This window comes from Falco naumanni, chromosome 8 (assembly GCF_017639655.2).
Source record: "Falco naumanni isolate bFalNau1 chromosome 8, bFalNau1.pat, whole genome shotgun sequence".
Lineage (NCBI taxonomy): Eukaryota > Metazoa > Chordata > Aves > Falconiformes > Falconidae > Falco > Falco naumanni.
The window spans coordinates 59,463,924-59,490,252 of record NC_054061.1 but is presented as its reverse complement, the minus strand read 5'-3'; the positions used below and the strand labels follow the sequence as shown (position 1 = coordinate 59,490,252).

General features: G+C 45.3%; 1 protein-coding gene across 2 annotated transcripts; it reads left to right on the top strand.

Annotated features, from left to right (window-relative positions):
- Positions 1-11: 11 nt before the first annotated feature.
- LOC121092693 (minichromosome maintenance complex component 3 associated protein) lies at positions 12-26,329 on the top strand. 2 transcript variants are annotated; one of them, XM_040604113.1, is made up of 28 exons: positions 12-846; positions 944-1,167; positions 1,828-1,906; positions 4,157-4,304; positions 5,409-5,605; positions 6,499-6,638; positions 6,804-7,001; positions 7,222-7,490; positions 8,160-8,322; positions 8,877-9,037; positions 10,182-10,426; positions 11,170-11,357; positions 12,348-12,448; positions 13,251-13,382; positions 13,955-14,068; positions 14,580-14,732; positions 16,150-16,347; positions 16,638-16,706; positions 17,387-17,521; positions 17,963-18,116; positions 18,585-18,843; positions 19,200-19,297; positions 20,616-21,006; positions 21,155-21,412; positions 22,147-22,276; positions 23,278-23,478; positions 24,119-24,269; positions 24,769-26,329. In XM_040604113.1, the coding sequence occupies exons 1-28, from the start codon at positions 27-29 to the stop codon at positions 24,925-24,927; spliced, it is 5,535 nt and encodes a 1,844-aa protein (XP_040460047.1). In that variant the 5' UTR covers positions 12-26; the 3' UTR covers positions 24,928-26,329. The 2 variants fall into 2 exon arrangements, with proteins under 2 accessions (XP_040460047.1, XP_040460046.1); XM_040604112.1 differs by having other exon boundaries at positions 11,167-11,357.

The window sequence follows — 26,329 nt, the reverse complement described above, 5'->3', positions numbered from 1 at the left end:
CCCGCCGGGGAGAGGCGGTGGCCGCCATGAACGCCGGGGGCCCGTTCCGTGGGCCGCCCGCCTTCCCCCCGCCGCTGCGCTTCGGGCAGGCGGCCGTCTTCGGGCAGGGCGGTGCCGCCGCCGCCGGTCTGCCCTTCGCACCCGGGCCCGCCGCCGCCTTCGGGCCGCCCTACGGGCTAGGCCAAGCGCCGGCCTTCGCGGCGGCGGGCAGCGGCGGGGCCCCGGCGGGCAACGCGGGCTTCAGCTTCAAGCCGCCCACCACCCTAGGCAGCTTCCCGGGGCCGGGCGAGGCGCCGGGCGGCGGCGGGGCCTTCGCGGCGCCCGAGTTCCGCTTCAAGGCGCCCGAGAGCGCCGCCGCTTTCAAGCCGCTGGCGGGCGGCGAGGGGGAGAAGGGCCCGGCCGCCCCCGCCGCCTTCACCTTCTCGCCGCCGTTCGGCTTCGCGCCTGAGACGGGCCCGGAGGCGGCGGGCGCGGCGGCGGGCGCGGCGGCGGGGGGGCCTTTCTCCTTCTCGCGTCCCGCCGCCGCCCTGGGCCGGCCGGAGGAGAAGGGCCAGCGGTCGCTCTTCGGAGAGGCGGGGGAGCCGGCGCCCAAGGGCCTGAAGCGGAAGGAGGAGCGGGAGCGCTCGCCGCGGCGGGCGCCGCTGGGCGGGCGGGCGGCGCCGCCGGAGAAGCGGGCCGTGCTGCTGAGCCGCCCCCGCGGTGGTGCGCTCTTCGGCCGCACGCTGGAGGACATGCTGCGCAGCCAGGGCCGCGGCGGGCACCGCGACCGCGGGGACGCCGTCGAGACCGAGCGGGGCGCAGGCGAGGAGGCGCCGGCGGCCGAGGCCCGGGAGCCCCCGCGGGAAGGTAGGCTGGGGCCGGGCGCGGAGCCCCGCCGCCGCCCGCCGTCACCCGCGCTCTGAGGCGGCTGTCTCCCTCCCTCTCCCCCTCCCTCTCTTCGCAGAGGCCGCCCCCGCGACCCCCGCCCGCCGGACTCGGGGCAGCGACAGCACGGAGGGGCTGGGGGGGCTGTCACCCGGCGAGCTGACGGCCATCCAGTGCAAGAACATCCCCGATTACATCAACGACAGGACAGTGCTGGAGAAGCACTTCAGCCAGTTTGTGAAAGTTCGACGGATCATGACCAGGCGCAACAAAAAAATGGCCGTTCTCCACTTCTTTGATCATGTGAGTGTCGAGGAGCGCTTGGCGTGGGAGCGGGTTTAGACCCCTAAGAGCTGCCACCTCTCTCTGGTAGCGTGGTGTATCCCTCGCCCTGGGGGGACAGCATTGTGCCATCAGCGTCTCAATATAGCCCGGGATGGCAGCGTGCAGGCCTCAGCGCAGGCCCCAGGCATGGCGACCCAGCCTGGCTTTACCTGTCCTCCTGGCATCCAGCTCCAACGCCAAGCAGGTCGTCCCTGCTTCTTGTCTCATGTTGCTCACATCCGAGTTACGTATGCTGCTATGTTCTTGCTCGGGCTTGGCAGCGCCGAGGGCGAGGTGAGCTGGTGCCAGCCCTGCAGAGTGACCCCTGCTTGCTGGCGTTGCTGCCGTTATGTCAGTGCTGAGGTGTGCTGCGGTTCAGAGACTGCCCGGTACGTTCCCCTGTGGTGCTTAAAAACGCACCTTTAAGGCTCAAGTGCTCTGTGCTTGCTGTAGTTCTTAGAAAAGCAGCAATATTTGTGGAAACCAGTCCTGCTGGTTGCATGTAGGTCTTAAAGCACAGTAACCAGAATTTTGTGGAAACTGGTAAATGTTTTCTGGCAAAAAAATGCACTGCACATTTCAACGTTGTGATGCTAATAGGTTTTCATACTCTTTTTTTTTTTTTTTTTTTTTTTCCAGGCCTCTGCAGCTCTTGCCAGGAAAAAAGCAAAAGAATTGCACAAAGACATAGTAACATTTTGGCAAAAGAAAAAAACGAGTAAGTCTGTGTTTCCAGATGTTACCGGGCGATACGTAAATGGCACGCCATCACTCTGGTCTTGTTTCTTGCTGTGCTGAGAGTGATACAAAGATGATCTCCATGTCTCTATGTCTTGTGGAAACATCACAGATCCAGAGCTATGATGGTTCTCTTTGACTTTTGCTAGTCAGGCTGGCGTACAGAGCTGCTGGGAGCATTGAAGGTTATTCTTTACAGAAGCATAAAAGTAGCTGTTTTGCATTTTATGTGACATCCCAGCTAACTCTGTCTACGGCAAAGGCGTGAATATGCAGGGGAGGCGAAAAAGAACGGGATAAAGCATGTAATTGCTTCCAGGATAATTTCTCAGCCTTTAACAGCCTGTGGTTAGGGAACCCTGGGAGCCAGGAGGGGTGGCTTAGTCCTTGGAGAATTTTTCTCCTGTCAGGTTCTCCAGTTGTTTTTGTAAGCTGTGTAAACTTCCAGTACCTGCATTACTGTCCTCTGGTACTGAGGAAGTTTTAAGCAAGCAGCTGCGAATCACAGTTGGAAATCGCACTATTACTTTCTTAAATTCCATAAAACATTTTCCCTGCTCTGAGCCAAAATGCTATTTCAGCGGTAGGAAAAAGCTAGACACTTGACAGTGTAGTTTTACAAGAGAATTTAGAAGCAGCCACATGAAGAATACAGTGATGTTAACTTTGTGCTTCTGATACCACATGAATGTATTGTTGACAGTTTGACTAAGGCAGTTGCAGCAAATGAGTTGTTAAGGGTTAATTCAGGTTATAAGCACTTCTTATATCCTGCTAAAAGCTTTCCTAAGGGCTGGCAAATGCTTTGGTTTAGAAAAGGAATTTAACAAAGGAAGCACCTCCACAAGATAGGTGAGCTTATAGGAAGCTCACCACAAGTAATGAACTCAGCAAAACTAGGGAAAACGTAATTCCAGCAGTGGGAGATAGCAACCACCGATTTGAGAAATTCCCCAGACCCAAAAGAAGTTGAGTCTGAGCATGCGAAGACCCGGAGTCTGTGCCCTGGGTAACGAACCCACCTACAGGACAGCACTTCTACCTAGAAGTAGGAGGTTCTTTGGGGATGTAAGAAAACCCAGTTTCAAATGCCTTGCTGCTCACTTCAGAGCGTGGACTGAGATGTGGGCTTCCAGCTTGTGGGGCAAATGTCCTGCAAATTAAGGCGTACTCTGGAGTGAGCATCTGTGTTGCTGAGGTTGCTGTTCTGTGCGTATAAACAATTACACACTGCATGAACCAAAAAGAGAGCAACTATAGGGAACTGACGTTAGAAATGGGAAACCTCGATTCCAGACCCTGCCTGGGATTAGAGCAAAAGGAGGTGTGAAGGTTGGCTGTTCATCCCCTAGGCGAATATTTGAATTGTCAAGTGCTTCCCTTTCTTTAGCTTTGAGTGCCGCGTGTGTACCTGTGTGTACCTCGGAGATCGTAGCCTGGGGAGGCACTTCAGGTGTCGGCAAATGAATGGTTCACCACAGCTTTGACCAGCCAAAGACCTGCCTTCCAGAAAATGAATAGCTGTAGAGCTGTCTTCCTGAGAATTAACATCTTGAAGAAGCAGCTCTAGGGGTGCCTGTTTGCTTTTGTCATTTTATTGTGATGTTGGGTCTATAGAAACGTATAAGGCAGAATTCTAAAATAACTAATCGGAGAGAATTTAAGAAATCCAGTTGGTTGAAAATCTGTTCCTGGGAGAAGAAATTCTTCCTTCGTGGATGGTGTAGATGTAGCTCTTGAGAAAGCATGCCAACCTCAGTCTGAGCTTGAGTATGTGAAATAAATAATGAAAATGCTTCAGCAGGAGCACTGGGAATTGTGGTTTACATAGGTGAAATGGAATTCATATGCTGTAGAGAGTTGGGATCTGTGGGTTATATCCCAGACCTAAGAGAAATTAAGTTCACATGATGATTGGACTTCATTTACTGACGATCTGCTGACCAATTATAGTTATTGCAAAGTGATATTCTATTGAAAAGTCCTTATTGTTTATAGAACAGTGAAGCTGACTAGCAATTGGTAGCCGTACTCGGTACAACTTCTAGTGGAAATTGTCCTGAAAGTTTTGCATACTTGTACAAAACTGTGACTGTTATTTTCTAATAATTTTGTTTTTTTAAAAACCAAACTGCTTATCACCAGCCCTATGGGAGGGGCCGGGGGGGGGGAGAATTATTCCTTAAACTATTTGGCAAGTACCTAGCTTCATGTTCATATGTCACGTCAGGTCCAGCAAAAAGAGAATTTTCATCCAAGGAGAAGAAAGCAGGTGAAGATGAAGGAAGGCAGAACAATGAGGAGCAAAACTATCAGCATTCCCCTCTTCGAAAACCTTTAATAAGATCTTCTGCGAGCAGTGTCATGCCTGGTAAAAGGTACGTCTGCTCCTCTGGGAGTCCATCTGGCAGGAAATGGAGTGCCTGGGGAAAAATGATTATCAGTCTGTGCCAAATAGTCCTGTTGTTACCGAGAAGTGTGCTTCCCTCGTCTCTTCTGGTTAGTCTGAATTACAAGGTCACAGATCTCAGACTTTGTCAGAAAGATAATTCTACCTGCTTGTTAAGATCTTTTGCTTAGGTCTGCATATTTCTTTTGAATGTTTTGTTCATAACATGAGTAACAACACCTGCAATAGTGAGGCATAAGGGAATGGAATGAAGCAGTGCAGAGCCAAACTGGGACCAAGCAGAGTAATGGCACTGTTCTGTGGCCATGATTAAATGAGCTTCTGAAGCGAGTAGTTCCATTTGTAGGCAATTACAGCTCTGTGGAATGAGTCCCCTTTTCAGAGTAACTGGTGTTTGGATTATTGCCTTGTCTCACTTCAAGTGAATGGTCTTTGTACAGGAATCCTCCTGTTTTCGTGTCAGTTTCTGGAGTGGCAAGGTTGTCATGGTTCTGTGGTACCTTAATGATGTGGCTGGTTTGATAAAAGTAATTTGGTATGCATAGTTATAGAATTGTAAAATCAGTAATACATTGTGAAGGAATGAATGTTCCTTGATTTAAAAAGCACGTTTGTATCTCGGCCCTGTAAAATCCTTTAATAATCTCTTGCCGCTATAGAAAGCATTCGTATTTTTTCACACCAAACGGCAGGCTAGTTCCTGGCTTAAAATGCAGACTGCTGTGCCATAGTGATGCAAAAATGCTGCCACAGCCATCTGGTTCTGTCCGCTCTGGGACACATTTAGTAATACCGTTCCTGTTGTACAAAGGATGAGGCTTTCACCACAATCAAGAATGTGTGGCAGTGTTGGCAAGGCAGTGCTGAGTATTTAACCAGATTAACTCCCAGTGCTAGTGTTAGCTCATAACAACCTTAGCACATCTGTACATACTTCATTTATTTCATACATTGCCTTTTGAACAAAATATTATTCTAAACAGAGATGTTGATGCCCTAAAGAGCAGTGAACTGATTAAGGCTGGGGTGTGCATTATAGTGTTATAGGATTTTAAAAATCTTCTATTTTTAGTTCTCCTGCAAAGAAGCCTGGTCTTCGAAAGGCGCTGCAGTTTGAAGCAGATTTGTTTGATTCTAATTCTGAAGGGCAGAGCTCAGAGGCCTTGGGAGCTTCATTGTCATCTCTTGGTAACCTGGTAGGATTAGTGGCAGAGACATCTGAAGAAAGATACCGTCTTTTGGACCAAAGGGACAAAATCATGCGACAAGGTAGTTACATGAATGGAGTGTAACATCTGTTGTCTGCTGGAAAGAAAGAAGTGTTCGGTGTCTGTCGCAAAGCTGTTGTGATATTATGGAAATGGCTTTTAAAAGAGGGTTTAACATGAAGCAGCCTGTAAAACAATCTCTATTGAACATCTATACATTAATTTCTTGTAGAACACACAAAAATCTGTTACTTATTGCATGTGTATATTTAGACTTTTAATCTTCTGTGAAACAGGCGATGTAGGGAGATTTCCATCCCTGCACACTCTTTGAAGAAAGCTACCCAAAGCCTAATTGTGTTTCTCTAAATTCAAACTACTACACAGCTGGTAATTATTTCAAGAAATGGCTCTTTGTGTCATGGTGCTGGTTTGTAAACCCTTCCATCCTGTTTTTACCATTTCAAAGCTGACCCTCCTTTTAATTTAAGATCTTATTTTTAATATCAACAAATGGATTTCTCATCTACTTGATGTGGAATTGTGAAATTGCCGGTGCTTTGTTAGGATACAAAACATTGGCTATCTTTTAGAGGCTTCATTCTTTTCAGAAAAACTCTTGATATCCAGGTGGAACATTAGGAGAAACTTCCCCAAAGGAGTGATGCAACCCTGGGACAGTTCCTGGAGTAGGGAGTTCTTGTGTGTTTCTGACCACGCCAAGTTGTGGGTACAGCCTTGCTCTGGGTAGATGTTGGATGAGAATCTCTAGAGACATTTTCCCCACTAGCTTTTTTGTGAACTGTTGCCCTAGCAATGTACTTCTTGACATCCATCCATTAACCAACGTGCAGACTGCAGATGAGGCATCTGACATGCTTAGGGATGTGTTGGCATGTCATGTAAACAACGAGAGCTGCTTAGTGCTTGTTCAATTTATTATTTTTTTTCTAGCTCGAATAAAAAGGACTGATCTTGGCAAAGCAAAAACTGTTGTTGGCACTTGCCCAGACATGTGTCCTGAAAAGGAGCGCTACATGAGGGAGACAAGAAACCAGCTCAGTATCTTTGAATCGCTTCTAGGATCTGACAAGGTATGAGCCCTCTGTATGCAGGAGTTTCTTGTTCCAGGGACATGTTTGCTTGGTGCTAATATGAAACTGTTGGTGGTGTTTGCTATCAGTGGGATGAAGTCATCTATACTCCTGAGAAGTTGAACATACTCCTTAGACTTTGATTCTTTTCTCTCCACCTTGCAGGTAGATCACGCGGCAGCAATCAAGGAATATAGCAGGTCCTCAGCAGATCAAGAGGAGCCTTTGCCCCATGAATTGAGACCCTCTGAGGTGTTGAGCATGACCATGGACTATTTAGTGACAAACATTATGGATCAAGGAGAAGGAAACTACCGAGAATGGTATGACTTTGTCTGGAACAGGACTCGTGGAATAAGAAAGGTAAGGACCAGGGGGCGATGACGTTTGATGATAGAAAATGAAAGATGACATAATGCTGTAAAAAGTGAAGCAAAAAGCAATAGCAATTCAAATGTTTTTGAATTGTGAAGAGCCTCAAAGCACAGCTGAAAAGAGTTTTCAAAGGTAGTGCCAGATGACTATGCTCTTCAACTGTAGTTTAAAAAAATACATGCAATACTTTCTTTATCGTTCTGGTTAGGATATAACCCAGCAACATCTCTGCAACCCACTGATGGTGTCTCTGATTGAGAAGTGCACTCGCTTTCACATCCATTGCGCTCACCACTTGTGTGAAGAGCCCATGTCCTCCTTCGATGCCAAGATCAACAATGAGAACATGACTAAATGCCTGCAGAGCTTGAAGGAGATGTATCAGGACCTGGCTAACAAGGGGATTTACTGCAAGAGTGAAGCAGAGTTCAGAGGTTACAATGTCTTGCTGAATCTCAACAAGGGTGATATTCTCAGGTGGGAACAACAGATACCACTTGTTTTCTCTCTTTGCCTCTGGGAAAAATTGAGATTAGAATTAAGTCCAGGCAAATTGTAATGGAAGTGAAGCACTTGGTTGCAATATTTTTTTGCCAAAGAAAGTGTACTGTAGTAAGGTTTCACTTGAGTGTTTCAATAGGTCATTTTAAAAAGTGTGTGTGTGTGTTGTTAAGAAAAAAAGTTTTGTTTTGTTTCCTTGAATAACTCACTAGAGCTTCTGCAGGTATTAAAAAAACCCAAACAAACAAAAGGGAAAGTTAAGTCTTCACTATTCTCAGTCAAGGAAAATTTTTTTCTCTTCCCAGATTTGTATCCAAGCTTCACTGCTTTTTCTGCAGTACGACCAAGAAAAAAATGTTTTGTGATCAGTCATAGTTTGCTTTTCTGGTTGATCTCTTTAACTGCCTTTCTGCCTAGGTGTTGGAGTGATGTACCTAAATAATATGCTGATTATGGACACATCAGTAGAAGATTAATGGTCGTTAAATAATGCTGCAGATTTAATTCACAGCCATTTGTTTTGGACAGGAGTTGCATGTTTTGCTTAAAGCTTCTAATTTTAATTCTGGTTTGTTGCAGGTTGCTATTGAATTAGGATTGTTAATATCGAAGCAAAAGGTTTGTCTCTGTCTTTTGTCTCCACAGAGAAGTACAGCAGTTTCATCCAGAGGTTAGAAACTCTCCTGAAGTTAGATTTGCAGTTCAAGCTTTTGCTGCCTTAAACAGCAACAACTTTGTGAGGTTTTTCAAGTTAGTGCAAGCAGCTTCCTATCTGAATGCCTGCCTCTTACACTGTTATTTCAACCAGGTGAGAAAAAGGCAGATGGATATTTTTTAAAGTGTTAATCAGCTGGGACTTTTGGGAGGAAATCTTCTTAGCAGAAAACTTGGTAGGTATTTAGCCTTAAAAATAATCTTGTTCTTGCCACTTCAGAAGCCTTTAAAATTTTATCAAGAGTTTTCTGCTGTGATATAAAAGGCAAATACTAAAATGCTCTTCTCAGCATTTTTTTCCTGTAACTGTGTACAAATACATATTATTTCCCCTGAAAACAATAGAGAAGCAAATCTGAGACTTTTGCAAAGAAAATATGAACCTGCATTTTCAGAAGTTCTTACAAGTTTTTCCTTCTGCACAAAAATCGCAAAGGCGTATGCTCAAAATGAGCAACATTGAAGAGGAGCAGAAACTAGAAAGCAAGTGCAGAGAATTTAAAAAGAAAGTTAAATTCAAATAGTTGCTTATGTGGATATTTGATGGCAAAATACTGATTTCTTTTAAACATGATTTTCAGCTTCGTACTAGATTTTGGGTTCTTTAACTTAGTAGTTATGTGGGGTTTTTCTCTTACTGTCCCCCAGATTCGTAAAGATGCTCTCAAATCTCTCAATATTGCCTACACTGTGAGCACTCAGAGATGTACAGTGTTTCCCTTGGATCACCTGGTCCGCATGCTGCTGTTCAAAGATTGTGAGGAAGCAACTGATTTTATAAGTTATTATGGCCTGAGTGTGTCTGATGGGTAAGTGTCAGGAAAAGGGTGTCTGTGCCTTAAAATGCCTAGTGGGCTTAGACTGATGTTAGGTGAAGTGTTGATGTGGATGGGCTGCTTCTGCAGTTTGCAGCCAGAAAAAGAAAAGAACAGGGGCTGGGCTCTCTAAGCAAAGCACTAGGACAGTGATAGTTGCAAATTTCAATTATATGTTCTATTTTTATTGCTGTAATCATGAGAAGTTCTTTAATTTTGCATCTTTCCACCAAGAAATGGGGCTTATATCTCTGTAACTACTGTGATTTCCCACAATAGCTTTTGAAAACGGTAGAAACATTTCCCCCAAAGGAGAGGCTGCATATTGAGCTTGGTGTCCACTGGACTCCAGAGTCTTCCTCCCTGTGAAGAAATGTTGTAGATAACTCAGTAGAAAAAAAAAAATTGTTTTAGGTTCTTATCTTGCAGTTGAATTGTAGTAAATTGCAGCCCCATAGGAAACGAGGTTACAGTTCTGCTTCTCAGGAAACTAGCATTATGGTGACGCGTGTAGGGCAGGATGAAGCTGAACAGTGCAGACCAGTTTAGAGGATGTTCAAAGCCAATGGTTTGCAGGTAAGAGTGTCTGCCATGGAAATACATACATTGTAAGATGTGCTCATACAGACTTGCAATCTCAAGAGACTGGAGAAGGCAAAAAAATGTGGAGCGCTAGATAAATATATATGTATAAAGAGTGCTTTATTTCCTGGTAACTTTCTGCTTTGAAGTAATACATCAGAGAGACTACAGGTGCCAAGATTGGAAGAAGATTGCAGCTTTTAAAATGACTTCTGTAAATAGCCCTGGCAGCAGTCACGTGGGGTGTAGTCTAGGTAAAACGTGCATGGATAATATGCTCAGTGGATAAAGGTTAAAAGGAAAAAGAGACAGAATAGTCCACAAAGGTGCCCAGAAATCTTAGTAGCTTGTACTCTTGTCCTGGGAGGAATAGCAGTGAGGACAGTGATCTCTGCCTTCCCTTTTCTGGTTCCAGCCAAAGATGGATATCCGAACTATAGGGAGCAATCATAGGTGCCCTGTGCCTGTGTCACTTTGTCCCGCTAAGCTTTCAAACTGAAAACCCATAGGTTACTGGAGATTTGAGGATGTACTCCTGGTTTTTATTTTTCCCCAGTGCTTACGTGGAGCTGAATCGTTCAGCTTTCTTGGAGCCAGATGGATTACCCAAACCACGTAAATCGATGTTTGTCAGCCAGAAGCTATCTGTCTCTGTTGGGGAAGTTGTAAATGGTGGGCCGTTGCCCTCGGTGCCTCACCACATGCCTGTGTCCAGCTTCAACGGACAGAACAAGTATACTGGTGGAAGCACCTCTGTGGATCAAGCTAGTAGTAGCCAAAAACCCAGTGTGGAAGCAACAGGTAAGAGCATATGTGCTTTCTAGATACTGCTCAGGAACATGCTGCTGGGTCAGCTCTGTGAGTAGTTTTATTTTACAAAGCAGAAACTGTTCTTGGCTCATACGGATTGAAATTGCATGGAAATTTGATGTAATAAAAGCATGTTTTGATTTAAATGTACTTACGTATCTGTAAATACTAAAAAGCAACCTGATTAATAAAATACTTTTTCCAATACAGGAAATGCACTAAGAGACGTGAGCGCAATTTTGCCAGCGTAGGTGAAATAACTAGATATTTGGCTGTTTCAGGCAACCAACTTCCCTTTTCAGTTTGCAGATTTTGTATTGCAACTGTTCCTGCTGTGTGTGTAATCGTGGTGTTTTTCAAGTTAGCTGAACGTATGCTTTTTTGGCATAGTTGAAAGTACAGATATCTTGCATTTATTCAAGAGGTGTGTGTAGGTGTTAGGTGTACTTAACTTAAAACAGTTGTTTTATTGGAAATGCATGTACTTGGTATTGGAGGCAACATGCAATGGATTTTTTTAGTATTTTTTATAAAATACTAATAAATACAGATTAGCTTCTATGATATAATTACATATTTTTAACCGTAAGACAGCCAGCTTCTGTTCTGGACTTGTTTTATGACCTGATGAGATCTATCAGACATGTCAGCTTTTGAAGATAAGAATAGTTATGCTGCTATTTGTGACTGACATGGTTTCCTTAATTTCTCTTCCCCCTCATCCCTCCAAGAAGGAAGAGCAGAAAGCAAAGGTGTGGATTTAGATGCCACAGCAGTAAGAGTCCAGCCGCCAGCACATCTTCTGCCCTCGCTGTTACCTCGTCAGCTTGTGCCAGTGCTGCCTCCTGCGCAGGCAATCTCCCAACCTGCTGGACAACCTGAACCTCTCTCTTCAAAGCCTCAGCCTGTCTACACAGACACAGTAAGGAAATTTAAATAAAATTTAAAGTTTTTGGGAAAGATCTGTGAAATATAATGAAAGGTAACTGAGTTCTTAGGTTGTTTTATTTTTCCAGAATCTGCATGTGTTACGTAGAGTCAAAAGGAGACAATCCCTGTTTCAGTGCTTTGGATACTTTGAAAAATTGTTTCCTTGCACTGTTTTGAAAAGAGGAAGTTTTCAGTGACTTCACATGCAAGTTTGAAATGTCAGTGCTCATTCAGACTCCTTCATAAGATGGACAGCCCTGACTGTTTAGCATTTATTTGAGAAACCTCTGAGGAGAGAGTCAGAAAGTGATGGTAGAAAGTTATGATCTTTGACTTAGTAGGTAAACTTTGCTTTAGTGAATATTATCATACATCATGGTATGGTAATGTTATTGAGCTGTTCCTTAATGGCATGTATTTCAAATGAGACACAAGAAGGTTTCTTCTTGTGGATATATGACTATTAATGTTGGGCCTTGAACGTGTACCCTGTGTATCTGTGCAGTTCCCCTTTCTCTCTCACCCACCCACGTTTAGATACGTACTGCTGAACCCATCTCGGAGTGTCTCATGGCTTTGTAAAGTGCAGCTGCCATATTCTACCTAAACGTGGCTACATTTCAGTGAAAATTAGACCTGGTCATTTGGAATTGTATCTGCTAGAATGAGAGAAACTCTTGAGTAAAAAGATAGGAATGCCTCTCAAAATTCACTTTGCTTAGTGATTGTTTGCTAACTTGCCCATATTTAATACAGAAAGCTGCTTTTGTTTCTGGGCTGTTACTAACCTTTTAGATAGTCTAAAATTTCCAGGCTGTTGTGTTTTAAGTTAGCTTAGTCTGTAGGTAGAAATACGGATGATGTTGCCAATTTCAGTCAGATAAACAAGGCTGAAAAGCCTTACTCCTAATTCAGGTGCGTGCCCAGGCCATCCTGAGCAGGACTGCATCTTGCTTCAGCTGCTTCCTCTGCTGTGTTGTAGGACATTGCCGAAGTGGTGGATGGGCTTGTGAATGATGTCCTCAAAGGAGAGTGCAGAGAAGTCAGCAGAGCAGGAGTGGCTTACGTGACTGCTGCCATCTGGTAAGAGCATTGCTGGTACTCCTGGAGTCTGTCGTAGCTGCAATTTGCTGTAGTGGCACCATGTATGAAGACCAAAAAACTACTAAGCAAGGCAAGGTCTATAGTGGATATAGTCTTACTGATACAGTTGAGAGAAAAGACAGCCTTCCTCCAGATGTCTGCCACCTCTCTGTTACCAGCTAACCTAATGGAAGGGTAACTGCAAACCTCTGTAAACCTTGCCTTGCATGACACTCACACTACTGCCACAAGAAACCTATGTTGTGGAAAGGAAGGTGCCTGAAGGGGCAGGGGGGACAGGACAAGAGGAGTAAATCCAAATCTGGATACTTCTCTGTTTCAAGTAATGCTTTGTCTCCAGGGCAGTTGCTAGAGTCGTAGATGTGGGTTTGTGACCAAAGCAGTGTGGAAAATAAAAACTGGGTGAGAGGAAAAGAAGGTGTGGAGGTTTCTGGCTTACAGGGTAGCCATTGATTGGAGACTGTCTGGGCATTCTTCTGCCTTTGGGAGATGGTAGCAGACTGCCTTTGCTTTGCTTGGTGGTGGGGTGGGTGTGGGTTTTTCCCTTCACCTATTACAGTGTATTCATGTCTATCCATGAGTTTTCTTGCTTTTATTCTTCCCATTTTCTCCCCTGTCCCGATGCGGGGAGGGGGGTGAGCCGGTAGCGGTGTGGGTGCTTACCTGATGGCTAGAGTCAGCCCACCACAATGGAGCAAGGGTGTGCTTGAGGAAAGCACAGACGTAGGGCATTAAATGAAAATTTGGTGGCTTTGGAAAGAGAATTGCTGTTTCTGCACAGCACCTCGGAGGCCACCGTGGAGGAACTCGTGACTGAAGTGATGGAGGAGATCCTCAGACAAGTGGCAGGAAGCGTGCTTGTTGCGGAAAGGGAGCGTGTCAAAGAGGAACAGCGCAGAGTGGAGGAAGAGAGGTGAGTTGCCGCTTTTGCTGCGGGGCAGGGTGGGCTGTATACACTCCTAAGGCAACGGTGATGACAGCTGGTGCCCTTGCATGTGTGCTCAGGCCCTGTGTGTCTCTGCCATGCTGACAGCACTCACTTTGTCTCGCCTTGAACTGCCCTGGGGTCTTGCAGATAGGCTGTCCCTTCTGTGTTCTCAGGTGATCTGCTAGTTAGTATTTTGACCTTACAGAGCCACTGTGAAAATAGTGGGTGGGAATTTTGGGAACTTAACTACACCCAGAGCTTCCAGAGAGGGAGGCGTGTCCTGGCCCTGCTGTATGCAGGAACTTTTCCTTCCGAGTAAGCTGCTTGGGGTAAGTAACTTGGGGTAAGAGTACAATAACCCCACTGTTAGCTGTATTTTTGAGGGAAGCCTGACTCCATGCAAAGCTTTTTATCTTTAGAGAGAGAGAGAAACCAGATAGTGGGAACTCAATTTTAGGTGAACTGTCTGACACTGTGTGTAGCACTTGTTTAACTAAGTGGCAGGTTTGCTAGTGTAATTCTGTTCACTTGTGTAAATCTTTTCTCTGTCCTTCCAGGCAAAAGCAAGAAAGAGAACAGCTAATAAAACAGTTGAGCCAGTTGGTGGGTGTGGAGTTAATGGAAGAAGTAATAAAGGAAAGCATTCAAGAAGCTTCAACCAATGAATTAAAGTATGTACAACGTGCCGTGTGCTATAATTTGCTGTAGGATGCTTTCCTAAGGATAAGAGTTTGTCAGGGAGTGGTGGGCTTCTTGCTTGGCCTTCTCTGAGGTCATCTTCAGTAAATTACTTGAGAGGGAAAGTGTGCTTGCTTGTACAGCAGGCTGCCAATTTGCAGTCATACTGTGTTGGGCAGTAGTGGGCCTCCAGGGTGGAGGGAAGAGAGGCTTTGTCTAGGACAAGGCTGCTCTGTATGCTTAATTTTCTTCTGACTCCCTTACAGCTCTAGCTGTGGGCTCTCTTGTAGACCCTTTTCTGGAAGCCCATGATCAGCGTGAAACTTGAATGACTTCTAATTGATTACAGGCCTTATTTAGAAGGGCCATAGAGCAGAAGTGTGGAAAATTCCTCCCCTCTGCTAAACGAGATCGTCTTCCCTGTTTGCATCTCAGCTAATTCTATTGGCACTTGCTGCAGTCTCCACCTCACTAGGGGTCTTGGTTTGTTTCACTTGGAACTAGGTGTGCCTTAGAAAGAGACCGGCAAGCCCGTATTGCCCGGTGTTCGGAAGAAGTCTGTGGTCATGTCATGGACCTCTTTCTGGAGGATGAGATTTTCCAGATTGCCAAGGAAACCCTTCAGGAGCTCCAGTGTTTCTGCAAGTACTTGCAACGGTGAGTTGCCACCCTGTGATACAGCTGCTTTTCTTGGGAGCATTGGCGGGTAGTGGTTAGTAGAGTTTGAACTATCAGCTGTCTGGTTGCATTCTTTTTGAGACAGTTTTTGCTGGCTTGGCTTGTCTCCACCTTAAGTGTAGACTTAAGAGTTTTATTACCAGCCTCTGAGTTACTCAGCTGTATGTGGGGTGAGGAGCACATCTCGTTGGAGTCAGGTATTGAGAGTTTGGTAGGAGACTTCAGCTTCATTCTATCTAGAAACTTGTAATGATACCTCCTTGTATTCTTCTGTTGGACACTTGATTTTCTGGCTATGTGCTAAGTGTTTAGTGGCTGTTGTGGTGTTCCAAGGCAGAGATTCATTGCGATGCTGTGCTGCCCCAGTGCAGCCAGGTCGAGGTGCGTTTCAGGCGGTATTTCTCGCCGCTAAAGAGGAAGCAGCAGGCTAGTCTTTTCTCTGTGGAGCGTATTCCCTTGCAGAGCTCTTTCTATCCTAAAATTGAGCTCATGTGTCTCTTCACGGCCTGTATAAATACCCTTCAGTCTTCAGTGCAACAGGGAAGATTAAGGAGGAGCCTAAGGACGTGCAAAACAAGTGTACATGCGGCCGTCAAGAAAATGGGATGATGCATGAATATTTTTATAAAGCCCTGAAAATACCTGAGGAAGTGCAATAGAAGACTTTCTTAATTCATGAATTGGCGTTTTTGTTATAATTCTATTGAGTGCCACCCATTTTGAATCATTTGATCATAGAAAAAGTGCAAATAGCTAATGATAAAGACTTTATTATATGTTTGCTTCTTGTTGGTTTTTTTAAATGTTCCTTCAAGAGAGAAAGAGGCATACCTTTCTTACTGCAGCAGAGTTGCAAACGTGTTTTCAGCAAGTCTTGAGATACCAGAGAAGCTTTGCAATGAATCTTTGTAAAATGCTATATGGGCTAGGAATAAACACGCTGGAAATGGGGAAGGAAAGCTATGCTTGAACTTTTGCCAGGGGAGCACAGCTGAGACAGCTGAGGAAGGGGTGAGATGGAAGAGCAGCAGTCCCTGTTTCCTTCCTGTGACCAGTTTGGCCACTGAGAGCAAGTGCAGCTTACTAAGCAGAAGGCTGCTGCCTTTTGTTTTTGTTGCTTTTTTTGGAATGGGGCCCGAGGCTGCCACTTTCGGATGCTGCTTCTGTACAGCTGGCAGGTCTCGTTCTGTGCACGCTCTGTTTGAGCTCTGACTTTGTGGCTGCATGCAGAAATACAGCTAAGCCCGCTGCACCACCTCACCCTGTCCCCTGGATGGGCTGACCTGGGGGGGGGAGGGGGAGGGGTTTGAGAGCCCAGTCCAGTCTGATGGGCAAGATGAAAAAACAAAACCTGTTTGGTTTGCAGAACAATCTATTTATCTCTTGTCTTCCAAAGGTGGAGGGAGGCAGTGGCAGCTCGAACAAAGTTGAAACATCAAATGAGGGCGTTTCCAGCAGCTCCCTGTTGCACAGATCCAAAAAATAAACTGAAAGCACTGTCCCCCAGTGCAGAGTGGCCTGTAGCCATGGAGAACTTGTGCAAGAGAATTGTAAACCTGGGTAACGGAGGAAAGCTGGGAATCTCTTGCACTAGGTAAGGATACTTCTAGTTAGCAATCTGGTTAGTTTTTGGAAAGTAAGTTACAAAGTAGTCCTCTTCTTCCACTGTGGATGTTAATGGTTTTGCAAAACTGTTCTTAAATACCCCCAAAAAGACCCTTTTTGCACAAATGCCACGGCAAAGACTGAAAATTCAAATAAATCCTGCTATTATGGCAACTTTCAAAAGTGTCTGCAGTACTTCTGAAGTCTTAGTGTTTCCTAAATTTGGTTAAAGTACCTGTTCTATACCAAAAATTACAACCAAGATTCTCTTGTTTCCAGGTTGAATTGGCTGAGAAACAAAACAGTACATGAAATTAAAGTTCAGCACTTCTACCAGCAGTTGTTAAGGTATGTTGGTGTTTGATTCTTGTTTTCTTTCTAAGCAAACTGTAACAGAAATGCCAGAGATCTCAAAAATGTGAGTAAGGGATAACAAATTATACTCGGGTGTCTACTTCAGCCTTGCTACTGGGAGTATTTTCAAGGTAAGGGAAACTGGAAGATAAATTCATGGAAGTTTTAGGCCATCTAATCCTATTGCCGTGGGCGTAACTTTAAGGATCTGATGGACATTACAGTGGGTTTTTGTACCAGGGTGGGATGGGGTATAGGGGGAGAGGAGTAAATGAGCTGTTACTGGCCTGGCTTGTGACGTGAAAGGATTGATCTAGACATTTAAATTGCAAGAGGTGGTCTGCCTTCTCGTGGCTTGTTGTGCATTCTAGTGGCCTGTGTGTTTATTGGAGGCAGGGTGTTGAAACAGTGTGGAAGTGAAGCAGTACATATATGGTCCCACAATCCCCAAAGTAAGGCTCATGTGACAGACTTAGCAGCTGCAGTTCTTGAAAGCATCTGGTCTGTGGTGAAATAGGCAACAAATCTAAAGAATTAGCTCTGATTTTGGACTGATTGAAATACACAGTATTGTAACTTGTTCAAAGCAAAAAAAACCAAAAAAACCAACACGTTCCCCAGGTAGGAATGAGCGCTAAGCAGGGTCTTTTCACCAGCTTCTGTTTCTCTTTAAGTGATTTAGCCTGGACTCCCCTGGATCTTGTCTCATTAATCACTGAACACATTCCAGTTCAACAAGAACAGGTTTTTTGGAAGGTGCTATTGATTTTGCCAAATGATGACGAATATGCAGAGGATGATCCCAACAGGTAGGTGAAAGAGTTGATTCCTGGGTCCACTTCTCAAACAGGGCAGTCAAATAGAAGAGTAGTAGTACACAGTCCTTGATATGGTGGGGTTTTTTCCCCTGTACCATATCAAACTTCCAGTTTGTGGTTGATTTGTTTGGGGTTTTTTTTCTCCAAGGTGCACTAAAGAATATAGCTGTGAATAGAATTATTGCAGTGGTCTGTATCTTCTCCTGACACTGTTCACTGCATTCCTTTTGCTCATACTGAAAGCAAAAAACCTTGAGATACGTAGCAGCATGGATAGTTTCAGGACATTTAATAGCTATTTAGCAAAATCCAAGCAAGGTGAAGGTTGGGTTTATGATAATTGTGGTGTCATAGAGGTGTTGGTGCTAAAACCCCAAAATGCCATTTTTTAAAAACAAAAACCTCAGAAACCCGCTCTTTCTTGTTTGCTAGGGTACTGGTGGATTGGTTGAAAGCCAAGTTTATGGGAGACAAAAGCTGGAAGAAAACTGCTTTACATACAGAAGACAGAATTCAAACACTGACATTATTTAATTCTCCTGGCATGCAAGGGAGCAGAAGCATTAAAGTCAGTGTGTGTATAAAGGTAGGTGAGAACAATATCATGATAACCTAACAGGCCAGAAGGGCAGGGTGGGCTCTTTTCCAGTGGATGTAATGCGGCAGCTTTTCATACTGTGTCCTGTCAGATGGAAGGAGATGATACTGGGAAAGATGGGATTGTTGAAAAGGTCTGAAAAAAGATGGAATTTTTTTTCCTTGTTTTCTAATCACCTGAGTAAATACTTGCTTTAATACAGTGCAATAGTTTAAAACCTCAATCTTAATCAATTCCTGGTGCCAAATCAGGTGCTCAAGTGCACTGTTGTGCTGACTTGCATCTGTTGGACGCATCGGTGTCTGTCTAGCAGTTCATTGTCTTAGAATTTGTAGAGCTCTTGGTAATGAATGGCAAAGCTGAATGCTAACAATAGTGAACTACAGATTTCAGTACGAGAATAGCTTTGTTAGGCTTTAGCTACATTACTGTTGTCATCTTTGTTACTTTGTATAGGTGGCACACCGTGCACTCTCCGACTCTGAGCTTGATATGGCTGAGATGCAAAAAGACTTGCTTGGAACCAGCGGTCTCATTCTTCTCCTGCCCCCTCGAGTTAGGAGTGAAGATGTTGTAGAAGATGATGTTTATTGGCTTTCAGCTCTGCTGCAGTTGAAACAGTTGCTTCAGGCCAAACCTTTCCACCCGATAGTTCCTTTGGTAGTTCTAGTCCCTGGTCAGGAAGAGGAGGCCATAGAGAAAGAAGTAGAAGAAGGTATGTAATTATTTCTTTGTCTTGAAATAACTATGTAAATGTTTAGGGCTTGGCCCCAAGTAGAACTGCTGCAGCTAGCGCAGTCTCTCAAATACCTTATCTTATAAAGGGAGAGACTGTGAAGTATAATACTTCTAAAAGCTTTGCTAGAAATCCTGAGGCCTTAAGAATGATCAATATGGAAGGAGATGCACTTTCTCTTGGCATTGAGTTTTTCTTTGCGCAGAGTATTTGATTCTGAGAGTCTGTGGGCAAGGATGGAGGGGGGAAGCAATGCTGTGAATGTATGCACAGAAATGTGGTCGGAGTAGGTGTGCTTTTTCTCTGTGAATATGGTGGGTTTTCTTATTTTTAAGGTTTGATGCTGCAGGACTTGATTTCAGCCCAGCTTATTTCAGACTACACCATTGTTGAGCTCCCGAGTTCTATCAATGACTTACAAGGCACCGGAAGGGTAAGGATGGCAACTCACGTGAAGAGATACTTGACTAGTTTATCATTAATCTCTCGATTACTAACACCTTAATAAGGAATTATTATGTTCTTCATAGCTTAAATTGCAACTGAGTCTTGTGCAATGGGATGTTTTTCTTCTTTGAAGCTTCTGTAAACTATTTTTTGTTCAAAAAGCCTCTTGCCATTTTTTTCCACGCATCTGAATTTGCTGGAGTCAGACACTCACTTGTTAACAGTGATTCCAACATCAGCCAGAACTATCCTGAAATGCAGCGTTACTGCTGCTTTTCCATTATTCGTGACTATTCTATTTTAACTGACTAGAGGTCAGTGGCATTTGCTACATGAAAGATGGTTTTATCTGTGTAATGATTATGTAAATCCGTTCTTGTCTGTCCTGTCTGCCCTGACTAGCAGGGGTACAGTTGCTGCCTAACAGATGAGTGCTAGTGGTGGGTAAGCCTTTGTGCCCTTAAGCTTCCAGTTCTAAAATGCGAAGGACCTTTTTTTTTTGTGTATCTTCTGGGTGCTGTGAGATCAGCCAGTATTATTCCGTCTTGATGGATGGGACTGAGGGATGCCTCTGTCCTCTCACATATGTGAAGAGGGATTGTATGGGTTTCTCCCTGACAGCCTCCAGACACCAGCTTTTCCCCTTGTCCTTCAGTTTGCTGTGTGCTTGACAACAGTGGCCTGGAGACGACTCAAAACCCCATGATACTTACAAGTCTCAAATAGGTTTTTGTGTGTGAGTCACAGTGGGGAGGTTTGGAGAGGTGAGTGAGGGTAGTGGCCAAGAGCAGCCAATGTGACTCAGACCAAAAGCAGCTCTAGCCCTGTATTCCATTCTGAAGGTGCCTAAGAAAGAAGGTGAGAACGAGACAGGCCCAGAGTGATGCTCCCCCACAAACCCTCACAGCTTGCATCTCTTTGCAGTTCAAGGACTGCAGGATCAGGCGTTGCTTCTCTGGATTGAGTCACCCTGGGCTTATTTCTGTGAATCTGTCCAATTCCTCCCAGATAGGTTTTCAGCATCCCCAGTGTTCTGCAGCAGGGAGTTCCACTCACAGACTGCACCTGGTGTGAACAGTCTCTTTCTGTCTTTTCCTGAGCCTGCTGGGTGTGAATTTAGATTGTAACAGCCTAGTCGGGGAATTACTTGTTGCAAGTACTGGGATGATGATAGTTGATTTCTTTGTATCTTACTGCATCGTGTCTTGAATAGGTGATATCACACTTAGGGTTGCAGTACTGAATCCTTTGTGTCCTGACCACTGTGGAGCAGTTGCCAACCCCACGTGTTTTGTGTGTCGTAGATCTCCGCGGCTGTGGGCTGGCTGGTTTCCCAGTACCCGGACTCCCTTGAGCTCTGCAGTCAGACCCTTCGGGAGTACGTTGAGGATGGGATTGACGGTGAATTTGGCAAGCGCTTCTACCATGACTGGAAGGAGAGACGTTTAGCTGGCCTGCCGTCTCAGGAGCCTGGGGTCATCATAGAGCTGTACAACAGTGTGTTGCAGTTTCTTTCAGATGTGGCATCCTCCGAGCACCTTTGTGACTTGTCTTGGCCCGTTACTGAGTTTTCAGAGCCTGGGGGTAACAAACTATTACCCCACCTGCAGTGGAACATGCCCGATCACCTGGCCTGGCTGAAGAAGGCTGTGCTGTCCTTCCAGATCCCTTACCTAGATCTGCCTCCATTAGGTGGTATGTACTTCACACTGCAGCATCCTCTCGAGGGCATGTTATTCTTTCAGACATGCCTGTGCCTCGTTGAGCTACCCACCTTGTAAGGTGGGTGGTTTGGCTCTGTCACAGATATTTGCAATTTATTTTGTTGGATTTTTTTCCATAGCTCCTTGGCGTCCTGTTTGCTGCATGATTTTTCAGTATGTGTCTCAGATTGCTAGTTCTTCCCACACTCAGCCGCTGATCCAGTCGCAAGTGGAGAATCTGCTGAGCAAAGTTTACCAGAAGTGGAAAAACAAAACATCTGGGAACTCTGATGGAGATGGACCTTCTGTCGATGAGATCCCTTGGGATGATATCTTGGCAGTCTGCATTGATCATAAACTGAGAGACTGGAAACCACCCAAACTGCCTATTGCTCCAGGTATTGCATGTCCTTCTACAACATGGACGATATTTCTTGTGTAACTGTGTTTAATATCTTGACAGCGGTACCTTTATGCATGGCAGAGAAGGAGCTACGGTCTTGCTGTGTTTACTGCGCATCTGTCCTCTCTTTGGAGTGTGTATTTAGTGTTGATTATGACTTGACTTGAGCTTGTGATTCAAAATTTGGTCTCTGTGTAGTCAAGAGTCTTTCAGCCCTCCTTTCCCAGTAGGAGAGGGTTTACATTCAGCCGAAGGCCAAGAATTGGTCCTTCTGGACCATGTAAGACCTCAGTCATGTAAGCTCAGGTCAGCTGAGATGGCAGGCTGCCACTGTTAATGAGCACTTCCACGGATTAATGACGTTTGTCTTGGATTCTGTTTGCTTCCGATTTCAAGTGTGTGGGTGCATTTTTGGTGTCCTGTTTGGATTAACTATAGGGAGCCTCTTTTAATGAAATGACTACTTAACCCACTGAACACTGAACTTGGATGCACTAGAATTTTTAAAATTAAGATAAAGCAGCATTTTACAGTCTTTCCCAGTAGTTTTGTATCTGTTGAACAGTAAGCCAGCTTAGGAAGACTCATTTTTACATGCAGATTACAACTTTAAGCTACCTGAAAGTGAACACATGATTTGTCCCCAATTTGGCTTTTCAATAATGAGCTGTTCTTCTGAAGGGGAAAACCTGTTCTAATGATAAGTGTTGGGTTTGGGTTTATTCACAGAAGCAGTAAGTGAAGATGGTCAGATTCGCGTGTACTTCTTCAAGGAGCATTTAAAGAACTTCACTCTCCCTTTTTCGTGGGAACAAGCCAGGCTGCGCACGCAGGAGGAGATCCGGCAAGGCCACGAGAGGTGAGGCGGCGGCTGGCACTCCCTGTGGGAGTAGCATTCAGCTGTCCCTTGTGCCGTCGGAGCTGGTTGGTGAACTCCAAGGAGGTTGCTCAGGGCCACTACTATGAAACATACATTGCCATCATGATGCTGAAAACCAGCATGTGGCATCCTCCCAGACTGTGCTTGTGTACATCTCCTTGAAATGATGTACAAGGATGTGCTGAAACAGTGTAGTAAGTAGACTTTATTTTCTGCAGGGTTACTCAGCTCTCAAATAAATGGATTGCTTGGGGAGTGCTTAAAGTGTTCTAAGTGGAGAAACTAACTTCTGCTGAAGAAACCACTGCTGAGGCTTTGGAACTAGACTTGTACCAAGTATGCAAAGCATGGAGGAGAAAGTGTGAGGCTGGGGAAGAGCATAGGAATAAATCACGAGCGTGCCCTTTATTTGGTAGTGCCCCCTCCCTTACATTCACCTTCAGTTGCAGCCTGGACCCGACAGATGAATTACATGTTAGATGATTTGCATGGTAATTACATGTTAAATTTTGCAGCATTTTGAGTTCCAAAGGAGGATTTGTCCCCAGCTTGGGGGAAGACATCAAGAAAGTCCCACTGCTAAGAGAAGGTGCTAGAAGTTGAGGGTGCCTCAGAGCTGTGTGGCATGGAAGTATTTGAGATCTCAAGAGTGTAGCTTGTTGCCCCTGTCCTCCTTCAGAGCGAAGCCAGTCTCTCTTCACTCTTGGAAGCTTAGCTGCTGCTCTGCTGTGTCGCAGGAGGTGTGGGGGTAGATACCTTTCTGTGGGGTGCATCCCAGCCCCCTGTCCAGATCAGTTCCTTGCAACTCCCGCACATGGGTGGTGGTATGTTGGACCCTGGTACAAGGGATGTCTCCTAATAGTCAGTTCTCACTCCCTGCTATTTCCAGACTTCAAGCTAGTAGAGGACAACCAACACACACTAATTTCTGGTTTGGTTTTGTCTTTCCCGCCCCCCTCCCCCCTTCTTCCATCCCTCAGGTCAAGGGTAAAATCTCCCAACTCTTTTAAGAAACCATACAGCATCTCCATGATGCCAGGTGGATATAGTTCTGGGGTGAACATGCTGTCGCGTCAAGAGAAGAGCATTCCCAGTGCAGGTGAATTCACAGCCTCAGCTCAGGAGCTTCTCCCAGAGCGTCTGCTGGCACAGCTGCAACTGGAGAAAATAGAAAGCAGGAGGTAAGTTCCCAGAGCAGCATCCTTTCCTTGCGGCCCTGGCCCAGGGTTGCAAACGATTTCTAAGTTGTACATAATGGGAAGCTGAAGTCCAACAGTGCGAGGAAACAACCTAGGCTATCTCTAGTTTAATCTAATCTCATCAGTGCAGTGCAGTTCCCTGCTAGTGCCTACTTGCATCACAGTAACAGTCCAGGATGGTAGAAATACTTGGAGCTTGGAGGAGTGGTTAGAAGCTGTCTGTGGTCAATCAGGCCACCGAAACTAAAGCAGTACTGTGTGTACAGTAGTCTGTCCTGCAGTATCACAAATGTCTATGAAGTCCACTTTGGGATGTCAGTTTGCCTGTAGCAAAGCAGATCCCGAAGCTGAAGAGCTGAAGCTTTTGAGGTTGGCTAAGGGGTTTCTTGTCTCTTCTGCCTTCCCCATCAGGTGGGCGCCTTCAGTCTGTGTGGCTCTTTTTCTGTACCACAACCTTCTGTGATGGATTTTTGTCATAGCAGTGGGTTATGTCAGACCGTATTGGAAATGTCTGCAAGCAGGATCTGATGTTCAGTCACTTCTGAACCCAAACCCCTTGGTTAACTCACTGGTTACAAGAACATCCTGCAATCTGACCCATGCTCTTGTTCTTTCTGTCAAGGTTTGAAGAACAGTTGCACCGATGTCTAGCTGAGGACATTGAGCCCCTTGGTGATTACTTGGGTCTTCCTCTCTACCTCCCCCAGTCTCTGGTGTCCACCCCAACTGTCACCTGTCCATTGATGAAGAGTCCCGTGTCATCTGCTCAAGAGGTAAGAAAGGATGGTACCGAGAATTTGCTGTGGCTCTATGGAGTGCAGGTGCCAAACCTTTAGTGGGAATTACCCTGGTGTGCCGTGTGGAATAGACTTGGGAAGTAAAGAATTGAAAAACTGCGCCTTGGAAATAACTTCCAAGTTATCCTCCAAGGGAGGAGGAATGCTTTCTGCAGATCTGGAGTAAGAGTTCTGCACAGCGTTAATGCTTTCTGCTGCTGGCAGCCATAACTGTATCCCTTGTGGTGCTGCACTTTATGGAATCACTGTGTGGGTCAGCTTCCCCCAGTTGTGGGAAAGCTGGGGACAGAAATAGAGGAACATGCTGTTTCTGCCTTACCTCCTCAGGGGTTGGGAGGGTGCTGACCTCCGTGGTTCTCCTCAAAAGTGGGGGAACAGCTGGTGAGCTGAGAAGTGCCTTGTTGGTACTGGGTAACGCTTCTTTCTCAGTCTCATCTCGGGTTTTTTGGTGGTTTTTTTTTTCCCTTCTGCCCAGGCTGGGAATGAAGAGGCATCCAAGCTTTCGGTGGAGGAGCTGAGCCCCACGCTGTCAGACAGACTGAAACACTTGCAACAGCTCCTCAGAGCGAACAGGGAAGGTGAAGTTGCCTCAGAGCTCCACCTGTCTGCTCTGGTGGACATGGTGGATATTTGAGCAGAGCTGAGATACGTGTGCAGACCAAGAGACTTGGTAAAGAAATCCAGTCTGGTGATTGAACAGACGAGCTCCTGGGGCACGTTGCAGAAAAAGCAGACATCCTCCTGCGAGAAGAACACAGAGCAGATGTGGGGCCTGGGCCCTCCTCGCATGGCTGCCTTGCGCAGAGACAGTGTGTCGGTGGCTCGCTGTGTCCCTCTGGCTCACTGGTGGGCTTTGCCCGCTCTGCAACTCCCTCCTTTGCTGCTTCACAGGCAAGGAGACGAGTCAAATGCTTTTCTTGGAAGGCCTTAAATCGACACTTAGTGGTGTTGTTTTTTTTTTCTTTCTGCCAGCTGTCATCATGGGTAAACGTAGCTTCACCAGGAGAATACTTTAGGGTGGCGGGGGCCCCTGGGAACACCAGAGCAATTGCTCTCCATAGACACGGTCCCCGAGATGTTGTCCCTGCTCTGTGCTTGCTTGCTTCATGCAGAAGCTGCCTAGCACTGTGGTTTGAAAGTGCTTTTTTGTTGCCCAGGAGTCAGCACTGTCATTGAGTCGGTGCAGCACTTGGCCATATTTTGTACTTAATGATGCTCAGTGCAAATCCGGAAAGATTTTTGTACTGCTGGCCCAAGTTAAAACCAGATGAGTTGCTTGTTCTACAGATTAATTGTGTTGTAAAGCAGGACGCTTTCTTCAGTAAACAGCTATGGAGAAATTATTTTCTTTTTTTTGGAAGAGCAGATAACCTGTATTTTCCAGTGTTTAAAAAGCTGTGGCTTTGGAGGTTGAAGACCTTTGGTTTTAGTTTGATATTGATCCCCAGTAACTAGAATGAAGATGTACTTCCATGTCTGCAGTACTCCTGTACAAGTAATTTTATTTTCTTTATTACAATATCAGCAGATTTTTCTCAGACAGAAATTTCTGCCTGGGAAATGCAAAGTAGTGTAGCTTTGGAAGTAAACACTGGTTATCTTGCCTGCCAGAGACCAGTTGTTTGACTTGCTTCTAATTTCATTTGAAATTTTCAGTAGTCCAAACTGGCCAGCTGCCTTCCAAAAAAGTAATTTTATAGTTGTTTTTTTTAAATAGAATTTGTATCATTTCTTTTAAATCTAGGATAGCAGTAGTAGCATAATATGACGTTGAAATAAATTTAAATTGAAGAAATTACACTTTGAGCCTGTTTGTACTGCATACAGTTTTGTTGGGCTGAGCTGCGTTGAGGTTCACTGGTTGCATGCAGAGCGAAGCCCGTGTGATGCTCTCGGCCGTGCTTTACCACAGTGCTGCTGTTGATATTCTCAGTTTACCTGGAATTCAGCTGTGAAAACCCAGAAATGTTTCGGGATGTTGGTTCACACTGTCTGCTGTAAATGTGTTTTGTACCTAATAAATTTGTAGTGGCTTG